Raw genomic sequence first — 14,995 nt, 5'->3', positions numbered from 1 at the left:
TCTAATACAGCAGAATACTACAATCTTTCTAGATTATTCATCAATTTGTTACTAGGCCTCTACAATTTTTTTTCTTCATCGACCCGTTGATAGAATCAATGTTAGAATAATTTTTCAAGCCTAATGATAAGAACTTCTCTGTAAAATCACTGAGCATAACAAGATAGCCGACCAAGGAAGAAGCATGTAAAAGTCTAAACAGAAATTTTGAGTCAATTGCAAAGGTTCTCAAAAGTGTGACCAATATCAAAGTGAAAATGAAAAAACAAAGAACAAAGTCAAAGGGCTTTTAAGAAAACTTGTTTGCACAGAAACTTTGTTTATTGCAGCCTTATGGGGTGACAATCTCAATAAATTTAACTCTGTTAATGAAAAGATATAGTTATGCTATATGAATGTAGCTACAGTTGTGATGAACAAATTTTTGATGGAATAAATGGTCTGTTTCACTTCTATAAGATGGCGGGTGAAAAAAACTAGACTGTCCAAACTCTTCTTGAAAATGAATTTGATGGTGAATGTGTAGAAGATAGCCCTAAAAGATCAAGAAAAAGAAGATGTTGTTTGAAGAATCTGATTCATCTGAACCAGGAGAGGAGGAGGAAGAAGAAAACACTGACCATAGTTTACAAGAAAGCTTTGATGTGATCCTTAATAAGCTTCTTTCAAACTTAAGCAAAATGTCAGTGTCTGTATTGAGTTTCACAGCAGATTCTCCTTCTTAACAAATCTATGCAGCTTGAATGCTGGGGAAATCACCACAGCAGTCTTCTTTACAGAAAATTTATGCAACTGACATTGAAGAATCTTCATTTGTTGTTGAGTGTTTTCATTTAAAAGAATTTTTAACTCAAGACAAATTAGTCTTTACCAATGCTGAAGAAATGTCACTATTGCAATTTAACAGATTTCTAATATCAAAAAATCTTCAGATCTTATATCCTAACATATGTATTTTCCATACACCAGCAAAAATATGTGCAGCTGAAAGATCATTTTCCACATTATCAAGAAACAAAAATTATTCGAGATCTACTCTTTCTCAGAAGAGATTGGTACATCTAGCTGTTTTAGTAATTAAAAAAGACTTGACAGTTAAACCTGATTTTCTTGCTGGTATTAATGATTTTGCTCATATGTAAGCAAGACATAAGGACATAAGCAGTTTTGATGTATTATAGTTTCACTTGTTTCAGAAATTTCACATACATAAGCTAGCTTTTTTTGTAATATAACCTCTATATTATACTTGAAAACTGTTATACCATGTTGAATACCTTTTACACCATGTTTTTAAAGGTCAGTTTTCACCTTTGTAATTACAGTAGTAATGTATAAAAAGATAACGTATTAAGTACAAGTATATAGTAGGATAGTATACACTTATACGTGTATAACTTGTCTACGTTGTTTTAAAATTTTTTAAAGAAAATGATTACAAACTTTAATAAATTTTATTTTTTTATTAAGGTGATTTAGTAGGATAGTTGGAATACCAACTATGATTAAACCACCTGTTGGTTAAAAACTGAATCCAGAGGAGGATAGTCAAGGGGGAGTGACGGCATCAGTGGGAAGCATGTGGGGGCGACAATTTCACATTTTTGCATGCAAAACATGTAAATCACTCTCCACATACAGGTAGGAAGGAATTTAAGAATGGTAACTTGTTACTTTTACTAGAAAAAAATTAATCAGAACACTCATGAATTTTTCACTTGCGTAAATGCATGTTTGAGTAGCATTTAAGTTAGTTGATCATTCCAATAATAAATGAATAAAATGACTTCAGATAGGAACTTTGAACTTCTCTGGTATATCTTTTGTAATTTTCTAAACTCTTACGATCTTTTTTTTACAAATCCTTCTTTTCTAAGATTCAAGGTTAATTTCATAAAATTAGGTACACTTTTGTGAATTATTATACCTTTATTAGATTTATTATCCATTTATTTACTAGTAGAAAACTATTAAGTGCTTTTCTTCTAGTTATTTTGTTTTTTCTTACTGTTTACTTCTTTTTTCCTGTTTAGCTTCTGGTAATTACCTTTCAGATAATACTTCAGAGGATGAATGAGGATGATATGTATGAGTGTAAATGAAGTGTAGTCTTGTACAGTCTCAGTTTGACCATTCCTGAGATGTGTGGTTAATTGAAACCCAACCACCAAAGAGCATCGGTATCACGATCTAGTATTCAAATCCGTGTAAAAATAACTGGCTTTACTAGGACTTGAATGCTGGAACTTTCGACTTCCAAATCAGCTGATTTGGGAAGACATGTTCACCACTAGACCAACCCGGTGGGTTTTCTTATTGTTTACTAGTTGAACAGATTGCAACATACACATTAGAAAACAAAAAACTTTAATTTAATAAAATAATAAATTAAGAAACCTTGAAAAATAAATGAAAAACCTGATACCTTACAATTAAACTTCTTTGATAAATTTTGTAAAAATAATACTCTCTTAGTCCACCAGGCTGGTCTAGTGGTTGAAAATCAGTTAACAGCTCTTTTTCAAAGTTGAAGGTTTTGAGGTTCAAATCCCAAACTTAAATTTAAAAGTTAATTGCTTTTATTCAGATCTGAATAATAGTCAGCGGATACAGGTGTACTCAGATGGTTGCGGTTCAATTAACCACACATCTCAGGAATTGACGGCCTAAGTCTATACAAGACTACACTTCATTCCCTATCATCATCTCCATGAGCCGTGGGGGATTGCTTATTGTTCACTAGTTGAACAGATTGCAGCATATAAATTAGTAAAATATAAATAAATAATTACACCAAAAATAACATTATTTGTCTGATATAATATTAAAGGCACTGTTGGTATTTATTATTATTATTATTACTTAGAATCATTGTTTTGTACGTTGTTGAACAATCTGTTTATTCATTTAATATTTCCAATGACGCTTGTCGCACATGTTCAGCCAACATGCAAAATGTAAAATTCGTAAGTATTAATATAAAAATAATTATTTTTGATTTAGACTTTTTGACAATCAAAAATTTCGCAGAACTACTCTTAAAAAATTACCAGTAGTTATAAGAGAATACTTTCAAAATTTAATTAAATAAATCATCAAACAGTCAACATTCTAAAAAAAATACTTTGACGTAAAATGAATATATTATAAAATTACTTTTAATTTAATTTGTTGATTAAATAATAACTATTTCTAAATAAATTTTAGTGTATTTTTTGGCGTGATGGGAAAAATAATTTCTATTCTATCGCACAATTGTCAGATTGGCTAGCACTGTTTATTTGTATATAACCTATCTTCTAGATTTCAGTGTTTGGTGGTCGTTGTATATAATTTGTTATGTGAAAGCTTGTTGAGTGTATTGTTTCGCTGGTTTTGTAAGTGATTCATTATGTTTAGTTTTTTATGGTTAAGCTTGTATAATTATTTAAGACCATTTATTAAATGGATATTGAGAAAAACTACTAAATTGTGTGAACTTCAAAGAATATGTTACGGTGAGCCGGTTGGCTATTTGCGTTCATACAGCGTTGAACAGTCTTTGTATTTATCAAAGAGTCGAGAAATTAAGGAGATGCTGGCTAGTTTAAATAAATTAAGCGAAGACCGAAAACTACACGGAAGATGTCTGAAGTCTGCGCTTGAATACGCAGTCAATACTGTTGTAGGAGTAAAAGACATTAATCCGTATTATCATAAACAATTTATACCATCGTTTGTTAGATGTTCGGAACATATCTGGGGTTATCGACAACTGCTACATGAGGTAGAAAGTCTTCGAACTACACCATATGACCCTACCAATAGTGAGCATGAAAAAAAATTATTACGTTTGTGGTCGTTATTAATGCCCAATGTGGAACTTGAAGGAAGGGTTACAAAACAGTGGCAAGATATTGGGTTCCAGGGTGATGATCCTAAGACAGATTTCCGAGGAATGGGAATTCTGGGGCTTGATAATCTTGTATTCTTTGCAGAAGAATTTTCTGGGCCTGCAACTCATGTTCTTTCACATTCTTTACATCCTCAATATGGTTATGCATTTGCAATTGTTGGTATAAATTTGACAAGTATGGCTTACCATCTCTTAAAAGATGGTGCTGTTAAAACTCACATTTACAACTCATCAAAAAGTATGCCAAGTATAAGACTCTTTCATCAGTTATATTGCTATTTATTTTATGAGTTTGATCGTTTTTGGTTACAGTCTAAACCAAAAAATATAATGGATTTTACATCTGTTCGTGATAAATTTGAAAACAATATTCGTACTTCATTATCTAATCCTTATACTGTTTTTAGAATAAATATATTAACTGTTGATACTATATGAAAAAGGTAATAAAATAAACAATATTTTTATTAGCTTTAAATTAAACATTAGTAAAAATCTTTACTTTAAGGTTTTATTTATGTGTATGGTGAAGAGGTTGTTAAGACTACCTTTATTAGTAAAATATATTATGAAGTTTCATATTTAACTTTATAATAAATATATAGGGTTATGATGGATGAGTGTTTCTTTTTTTCTTTTATTAGTACATTTTTAAAAACTGTTTAGTATTATTAATAACTTCTAATATTGTTGTTTCTAGTAAAAAAAATGACCATACATGAATTGCGACTGAATAAAGAATTGTTATTAGGGCCATTAATCTCTTTTTGCTGCAGTTGTGTCAATATTATGTATATAATGTAGATTTCTTTATTTGTTAGACATACTGTTTACAGTAATTTTGAATTTACAATAATTAGTGAATTTTAATATTTTCAATTTAAAATGTTCTAAGCACAGTTTCATAATATTTAAAACATGGTTCTTGCTTTTACATAATTAATATCATGAATTCTGCTAATTGTATACCATGATGATGAAGTACTTATTTTTCTTAGTTTTTTGTTTATATAAACCATAAAATTGGACATGGATATTCATTTCAGTTTTTTGTATGAGGCTTCATTGAAATAGTGTAACTTGTAAGTTATTTTAAGCTAAAAGTATATTTTTTCAACTAACCAAAGAACTGTAATTTACAATGTGTAAAATAATTATAAATCAAATAGGTCTAAATCTCTGTTAAGTCTGTTATTCTTTATTTTTGTCATAATAAATTTGTAATGATAAAAACAGACAAATTATAGAAACTGGAAAAAAAACAGTCAAAGAGGCTCATTTTATTTTTATTTAGTATATTTTTTAAATTCAGATTTTTAAATTGTACAATTACAGTCTTGTCACACAGGAAATGCAAAACTTGTTTCAAACCATTTGCTTTCTGCTTTACATTACAAATACTGATATATTAATTAGAGTAATTTTGTTAGTACATCCACATCATTATACTTGTGTGTGTGTGTGTGGGTGTGTGTATATGTATATATATATATACACACACACAAAAATTGTTTATGTGCAATATTTATTTTACATAGAATCTTACATTTTTTAATCAATATTAATTAATATATTTTTAATTTGAATGAATATCTTTTGATTAAAAAAAAATAATTTTTCATTTCAAATAATTTCCATAAGTATACAAAATATTTTTATCTGAATTAAGTTTTCCAAATTAATTTTGTATATCTATTTATTCACAGTTGGATAAAAGTAACGCACAGTGGTAATTGAGCTTATTAGTCTGTTGTCAGGTAGTTTATATAAAAATAAAAAAGGTGTGTTATCTTTATGTTTTGTAGAAAAATGACTGAAAAGACTGATTACCAAATTGTAATTAGGCTTATAGTCTAATTAGGCTGTTGTCTGACAGTACGTTTCAATATAGAAATAAAAATGGAGTACTGCTGTGAAACCTCCTAGCATTTTTATAAAACTTAAAATGGAATTTCTACTGCCTGTCAGTGATAAAATTAAAAAATTAATTGTAAAATTTCAGTAATGTTTTAAGGGTTCTTACCAATAAAAATATTTTTTATAATGGTATGTTAAGCTGGTCAGAATTTATAAAAACCATTAAAAATACCCTAAATATCTGATAAAGGTTAAAAAGAATTCCATTCTGATTTAACAAACAAAACAGAAAAAATAAATTGATAAAGTTTTATTAATTCCAGTTTATTTAACAAACAAAACAGAGTCATGTTGATTGAAAGAGAAAAAAGTTAATAAATTTAATAGAACTTGTATTTCTAAATGTGGCATTGTATTACACCCAAAACCCTCTGATAGGCTCGAAAACTATTTGCACACTGCCATCTTATTTAGAGAAGACAGATTTTGATAATCTCTTAGTAAAAAATAATTTTAAAAAATCCAAAAAGCTCTGTGTACATTTCCATTGTTAAACTAATCATTATAAGTAGGTAAAAAGACATCGATAAACATTAAAAAACTAAATAGATGAATAAAAAAGAATTATTGATAAAAATAAATTAGTCAATTAATATGTTTGAAACATTGTTGTGATAAGTATATTTCTCTACACATGTTAGTAAAACAAAAAAATCATAATTGTTTAGGTGGTCAAAAGATAAAATTATATTAATTAAATTATTTATGGGCAGGAAAGTTCTTTTTCAAATATTTTCTTCAAAGATTTTTCAGTGGTATTTGTATTAGTCTTTAAAAATCTAATACATTATGATAAAATATTAATACATTTTGTATAAATATATAAAAGAAGTACTTCATCTAATTAGAAAAAAACCTAATACATAAAATTTCACACATTTCATTATTATTTATTAAACTATTCCTTGGTATAAAGCCATCTGGAGTCCAACAAACACATGTATCCATATAAAATTTTAGTATTCAAAATATTGAAAAATCCTAAGATCGACACTGTTCCTTAATTGATTGACAGCAGTACTTTTTCTCCATTATGTTCTTTTTATTACATCTTGGAAGTAAAACTATTCAGAGAAAAAATTGAATAATTTTAATATAGTTTTGATATTTTTCAAAATGAATCAAACATTAGGTCTTACTTTATGAAAAATGTTAATGTTTTTTAAGGAGACTATATTTGCAGGACAGCAGTTTACTTAATTTTTATGTGCTAGTACCTGCTAGATTTGAAGTTAGCTCGGTTTTTGTGGAAACCAATTTTTTAATTATTTATTTTATCCAAACCATAGTTGTATTACATTTAAGATGTGGCAATATTTTAATAATATTGATAATATTTAATAAAAATAGGTAAGATTATTTTGCTTGACTTAACTGAATCTGATAAAAGTAAGCAAATGACAGACATCTCTTAAATTTTTATAATAGACAAAGATAATAGTAAATTTTATTATGTTAAGTAATAATGATATAAAAATGTAGAGATTGTTAGCAGCATCTTTTGAAAATGAAAGAATTTTATTTTTTTAAGCTACTTATGAATGTTATATAGTTTTTGTGGTTATATTGTTGTCAATTTTGTTAATATATATCACAATATATGTATTCTATTTCCTGTGATTCTTGTGGTACTTCCTTTTGTAGAGTTTGGTTTTAATATTTATATTTTTAATTTCTGCTTTCTTCTTGAAATGCTCATTGTTAAAGTAAAAGTAACAATTAAAAATAAAACAATTTAAATTTTTACACACATACTATTTAAAATTAATTAAATTAAAAGATAACATGTGAAATTTCTTTTTGGCCCCAATAATTTATAATTAGTTTGCATTCTAATTAATCATACGTTGTGAGAAAAGAAAGTTTATTGTTGTGTTAATTCAGTAAATGAAAACTGTAGAGTAGCACAATATATATATATATATATATATATATATGTATGTGTGGGTGTGTGAATTTATCTGTAATTTATTTATTTATTTATTCATATTGTTTTTCATTATCTTTTATTTGATATGTAAAATCTAAAACTGTTGTTTTGTATATAGAATCTGAATATTAATATTATGATATGTGTAATCATTGACTTATAGACAATATAAAATTACTTTATCAAATTTGAATTTATTATTGTGGCCTTTATTCTATAAGTGAATTAAATTATATACATAGTTAAGTTTTACTGAATTATTTTATTACTGTTTTTATTAAGTTAAATTTATTCTCTATTCATAAATATAAAGGTTGTTAGAATTTTAATATTTTATTAATCCTTTTGCAATATTCTACTAGTTCCTTTCTACAAGGTTGTGCACATGTTGAGACCGATTAACTCTCCCATTTGAGAAAAATACTGGAATGCTCTATAGCTGTTTATTTTTTAATAAACCCCCTTTTAAAATTCTTGTGCACAAGCTTGCCTTTCTAAGTATAATATTCAATTAGTTGTATTATTCTTGCCATATTATAGTTATTTTCTTATAAATATATATATATTGGTTTTGTTTTAATATAAGTATTAAAACTGCAATTTGATTGAGAATTATGTAGTCTGAATGATAGTTGATTTAATCTTGTGTATAACATGGTTTAAAACTGAAAATATAATAAACTGAAATAATAAAAAGTTTTTTTTTTACAACACAAGACCTAGCTTTGAAGTCCTAACAGTTAAAGTGTACAAAGTATTCTCTCACAATCACAAATATATTGACAATATTTTTTAGCCTCAGCCATTTAGAACAACTCTATTGGAACAAGGTGGGTCTTATTCAAAAAAGAAAATTTAATTTTTCAGTGTTTTTTTTGGTGCTACCTTCTTGTATGTTTCTCTGCTATGAAAAAATAATGTCTCTGAAGGTTTAGCTATATTTTATTAAATTAATATTTGCTGCCAAGTTCAGGAAAATTAAAAAAAAATTCATGATTATATAAATTAAGTATATAAATTTATATATTATATAAATATAGATTATATTTTTATTAGATTTAATTTTTTATTTGATACCTGTCATTATTTTTCTAATGTATTATGAAATGCGAAAAACTATTTAAGAATCTTAAATGTGTACTTCCTTCTTGGCTTTTGTTTGCCACATTATAATTATTAATATAAATTTTGAGTCATGAAATGTTAAAATAAGGATTTTCTTTACTATATTATTAACAGTTTATTATTATTAAAAAATTACAGTGATGAAATAATTCTTGAATTATTATTATTATTATTATTGGAACTTATTTTGTAGTTGAAATTCATACAAGTCTAGTAATAGTGTGACTACTGTGAGATCAGATTATTATTTTCAAATTGTATGTTGTACCTTTAGTTAAACTGTACCAACTATCATTTAGATAATCTTAAATATAGTCAATTTGTGGTAACTACTTTCATTGTTAAATGTCTTATTTGAATTTATTTAAGTTATTTATTGTGTACCTGTTAAAATATTAATTAGATTTATTGTGAATTAATGGTTATTTAATGTAATTTTGTTTTGTTAAAAAGATTCATTCTTTTTCAAAGTTGTTAAAAATAACATTTGTGTTTGCAACTGTTAATATAAAAGCATAATATTGAGAAATGTATTTCTGTTAGCTTATAACCATAGGGGGAACTAATTGCTAGCTGTTCTTTGTTGTATTTTGTTCAGATTTAATTACAAGTCTGGTTTCATGATTGGCTTGCTGCTTCGTAGTTATATATTCTACAGACATCATAAAAAAATGTGTCATATTTCATTTTTTCTCTCGAGTAGAGTATGTTCATTAGAGTAACAATTAAGTTTTTCTAAGTATTCTAAGATTTCTTTTTCTTTTTCTTGCTCTGCCCTTTTTATACAATTTTATTAAATCATGATCCTAATTTATTTTACTATAAAATAGAACTATAGATTTTTCAAATAATAATAGATAATTTTTATTCTGATTAGTTTTCCTCTTTGAATTCATATTTGTACAATTAAATTTACAAATTTTGCTTTCAGATGAACCCAGAAGTATAATGTTTTTAATTAATCCATTTTTAAATAACTTTTTTTGCCTCTGAACTGGCCGTATTTATGAGAAATTACCAAGAATTGAACTTAGAATCTACTGTACTTGAGTACCAATTACCAGTTACCATTTTTTTAATGTTAGGATACTAGTGAGTGGTGCTAAACAGGGTAGAAATAGAAAGTAATTAATTTGCCGTAAGACAAAATTATAAAAAAATTATCTTTTAATTTGTTTTAACTTATTATTTTAGTAAAGCTTTTCCATTTCCCACCAGACCACCAGAGGCTTCTTCATCTTTTCTTTTTGCTTCTACATTTTTTAATACTAATTACTAGCATATGATTTATTATATTTATATATATATATATATATCATTATGATTATTTATATTTGTCTCTTTTTAAGTATTAAAATCGTCAATTAGGCCCCCAACACAATGCTAAAAAAGACATTTATTAATCATTTTTAATTATTTATTTTAATAATTGAGTTTTCTTCAAGAAACTCAATATAAAATTATATTGAATTTTAAGATTTATAATTTAATTTTATATTTCATTGAGTTATTCAAGGGTTTATTATATTATGGATATTTTTATTATATTTTATTGTTTATGTAATTAAATTGCATATTTTTAATTAGAATTAAATTGTTAAGAGTTTTAATATTATTATATTTTGTACCTGTTTCTTAATAATTTAATTATTTTAATGAAATTATGCTTATGTTAGGGAGTGGTAGTTTTATTGTTATAATTAGAATTCCATTACTTATTTTGATGTTAATGAAAACAAATTATCAATAATATCTATGTATTTTAGTGTATTAGTTAGCTAGTGATATTAATATCTTATTTTATTTATTTTAATGTTGTTTTTTTATGTAATTGTAATCAATTATTTCACAATGGACACCATATTGTACAATCCATAATTAATATTTTTTAACCCAAATTGGTGAAAGACAATAACCATATTTACCTTTTGCTATTGAAAACATAAGATTTGAAGACAATTTTCAATTCTGTTATTGTGTAAACATTATTTATAATAGGGTTTATAAACTCTATTAAAATTAATTACAAGAAATTAAGATCGATTGTACATAGGTTGTGGAAATTATTTTCTGATAGTTAGAAGCTGTGTAATAAATTTCCAATGTTGGCTACTCATGATTTTCCTCTTACTATACTTATAGACAGGTAAAAGTGTATAACATTTTTAGAACAATTCTGTATTTATATATTAGTGTAGAGCTTTTCGTGGGTCACATAGCACGTACAATTTGTGTCATTTCAGCATTGCACAAATTGTATGATTAGTTCCATTGTTTTTCTAGCTGATGATAAACTGAATGATGACGTTAATGTCATGTTATTTATTAGGTTCAACAAAGCCTGGAACTGGATAACACCATTAAGTTCTGGCACTTGCATCAGTTAGTGATTTAGAATCAAGATAAGTAAGAATCAAGATGATTTCATATTATTTGAACTGTCGCTCATGTTTTTCTTAATATACTTTATAAACTACATCTGTACTTTTATTTTTTGAAAAGAATGAAATCCTCTATATATCATAATAGATTTTTTCTGTGTGGTCGTATATTTCTTTGGTATCAATTAGATTGTTGATTGGGGCTCTATTGTTTGTTTATATGAATATAAACATTGCATTGTTCATATTAGTGCATAATGTAATAAAGTTTATATTTACCATAATGATTCATTGGCAGGTGGGTGTGTACTGAAGTATCATTCCAGCACAACTTTTTTACTGAAATATATTTATTAACTATAATATTTGAATGAATATCTTTTGTTGAGGTAGAATGACCATTTGTCCCAGAAACTCAGAATAGTTATCATTTAACATCTCATGAAGCAGTTATTCTTAGTATCACAACTGTGCTGGTGACAACTGGTTATACAATAATTTGAAGAAGATAAATTTTTTATGTTAAGATACATTTTTTTCTTTTGTACAAAAAAACAAAATTGTTTGAAATTTGTAAATTTGATTATTAGACTAAAAAAAACTAGAAAGTAATTTCCTGAAAATGTATACATTGGTTTTTTTTTTTAATAATATCGCCCATGAAAAATAGTTAACAGTTACAAAAATATAATTATTCATCACTTAATTAAATATGAACATCTTTTTTTTAATAATTAAAATAAATTGAATCTGGAAATTATTAAGAGAAATAGTTTGAAAATATTATCAAAAAACACGTTATAAACTTAAAAATTAATATAGTTTCAGTATTCATTTTAAAAAATTTGCATTTAAATAAATAGAATATTAAATTACTTGAACACATTTTCAAAGTATCACAAGGTAATATTAAAATTTAAAAGAATTTAAAAAAAAGTTTATTTATGAAACCAATATAATCATTTCTATTTCTTAGCTCCAGAATCCCATCATCAAAAGTCATTTATCTTTTAACTTTTATAATAAAAATAATATTTTGACCTAATGAAGCAAATTCCTTTTGTATTGATCTTTCAGCATTTAGTCTCTGTGTGATTGCAATGCAGCTACTGCCAAACACATTTTGTAAGTTTAATGAAATTTTATAATAAGTTTCCTGCTGTTAGACAAAATATCGTACAGTAATGATTTTTCATAAAGCTTCAAAATGGGGATTGATATATTTTTAAGGTGAAGGAGAGCTGCAATATAGGATAAGATTTTGTTGACAACTCATGAACATATTGTTGTCTCTCCGCTGTTGAATATCACCAACCTCTTCCTGTCTGTCTTTCTGCATATACCAGTTTGATGTCTTACTCTTTTATGTTTTATACTTTACACAATTTGTAAGTCTGACATTTATAATTGAATATTATCTTATTAATGTACTGTCTCATGCTTTTCTCAGTGCAGTAAAACTATGTATTTATAAACTTTTTTTGTCATTACCCCCTCAGATACCATATTTTTTATTTAAAAAAATGGTATAATTAAGATAACTGTGTGACAGTATTCAGGAATGTTCCTTGGAAACAGTGCCTACAATATTTTTAATATATTAAGATTATTATTTCTGGCACTAGCTAGGCCTTTCATATCCAATTGTAATCAGTTCTATTCTGCATTTCATATAAATTTCATCTTATTAATTCATTTCATTGTAGAGCTCAGTTTATAAATTCATTGCATAATGAATGAGGTCTTCTGTTCTCTCAGAACTAGCTGTTTTATACCCAATAGATTTGTAGACAGCATATATATTAGTGATTGAATGTAAGGTGGAATTTCTTTTTGTTCATTTTCAACATTATACTTGTTTTGAGGCTTCATTGATTTGTTTTACTATTTTTCAGTTAAAGTAGGAGATATTTTAGTCAAACTATTTATCATTTATTACAAGATAGAAATGTGTCTTAAGATGTTAAATTTGTTATTTATGACTGATCAAAGAAAGATAACTGCATCTGCTTACTGCATTTTTTAGGTCAGCTGGCATTGATTTTTTGTTATAAATCAACTCACAATCCAAGCCTTAGGAATTAGTATTCTTTAATTATATTTTCTCAAATAATTGTGCCCAGCAATGGGAAATGATTACTGATGTTGGCTTTCATGCATTCTATACAAGATGAACTGCTGTAAATCTGCGATACACATGTAACTCATGTGTCTGATTTTGTTTATGTATTTTTTTAATGTTTTTATTGTTTATTTTCTTAATATTTTTCAGGCTGTATTTCTTTTAACGTTTATTATAACTAATTATTACATATTTACTATTATTTAAGTTATGGTATTAGTTGCCTTGCTACAAAAACTGCACAACTACAGCTGCAGTACTAATAAAAATAACATATCTATATTTATAAAATGATACTTTATTATTATTATTTTGCAGTAACTTAAAAAGGTTATTGCAGCATGTGCCCAAGGCAAAAATATTTGTTACAGTATATAGAATACTTATCAGTTTCATTTTTATACTCTGCCAGTGATGAAATGGGTGTTACATAACAGTTGGGTTAAAATATTCCAAACTTTTTGCAGATCTGGGAAAATCTTCTTGTGATTGTAACATGTAATAAAAATTTAGTTCTTGAGTAAATTTTCATAAAAAAAATTTACTTCTATAAAACAAAATTGCCAGGAGAAGAATTGACTAGACTAGTATTTTGTTATTTTAAGCCACTGACATTTAGAATTGAATAAAAATATCTAAAATTGCCAGTTTCTGTAACATTATATATAGTAAGACATCTTTTCAGTATGTTAACACTAGATTTCATATCATCATGAGCAATCATGTCTAGCCTGAAATGGCCTCCTATCATTTAGTTAAAGGCGTTGGTGGAAACTTGATGTAGCAATATTTTCATTATTTTTGTAAATATGTGGTATTATAGTTGATGATATTTGATATATATTCATTATCTTTCCTAGCCTTCTCTTTAGCAACAAATTACAGTGGAAATTTTGCTTGACTTTCTTAGTGTTCCAACAAATAACAATATCCTTTTAAGAAAATATTCAAAAAATCAAAACTGAACTAGAGAAAGGTAAAAAACTTGTTTACATGCGTGGTCATTAACTATTTACAATAGCGTTACAATATTGAAACAGCATCTATGATCATGTTTTTTGTGTTCATCTTTCCATGTAATATATTATTTAATAATTTGTGGAAAACCAGCTCACATTAAGATTAAGCTAAAAATTTAATTCATGTTTTGTAATATGTATTTTCTGTATTCTCTTCAATCTGTACTTAAAAATATGATGAGAAAATTTTTACATTTAAAAATAAAGATTACTTAAATGTTTAAGAGGAATAATAAAAAGAGTAATGCAAGTTGTTCTAAATATAAAGTAGGTTGACTTATCCCTCAGATACATAACCAGCACCTGTATATTGTCTGGTCAAGTTGTGTACAGTTATTGATCGTGTACTTGTATTTTTCATTTTTCTTAATACAGTTTTGATTTCTACATAAACTACACCTAACTTGCTTCTGTAAATCAATTAAACCATTATTTTTTTATTTGTAAATCGATTGGGATGGTACTTTAACATCAAAAGATTTATTATTGACCTTACATGGCCAGCTTGGAATGTGTTCCTGCATATATATTTAGATTATGTATTAAGTAAGCTTTAGCATTAACTGAAGATTATTTTCTTATGAAAAATACATTTGCCAGTGAACG

General features: G+C 26.2%; 1 protein-coding gene across 1 annotated transcript; it reads left to right on the top strand.

Moving 5' to 3' along the window:
- The first annotated feature begins 3,325 nt into the window (after positions 1-3,325).
- On the top strand, positions 3,326-4,333 carry LOC142330416 (ELMO domain-containing protein 2). The gene has a single exon (XM_075375647.1). The coding sequence runs from the start codon at positions 3,392-3,394 to the stop codon at positions 4,331-4,333; it is 942 nt and encodes a 313-aa protein (XP_075231762.1). The 5' UTR covers positions 3,326-3,391.
- Positions 4,334-14,995: the final 10,662 nt, after the last annotated feature.

The sequence above is a fragment of the Lycorma delicatula genome, chromosome 9 (genome assembly GCF_047948215.1).
Source record: "Lycorma delicatula isolate Av1 chromosome 9, ASM4794821v1, whole genome shotgun sequence".
Classification (NCBI taxonomy): domain Eukaryota; kingdom Metazoa; phylum Arthropoda; class Insecta; order Hemiptera; family Fulgoridae; genus Lycorma; species Lycorma delicatula.
Note: the sequence above shows the minus strand (reverse complement) of the source record. Positions and strands in the feature narration are given on the sequence as shown.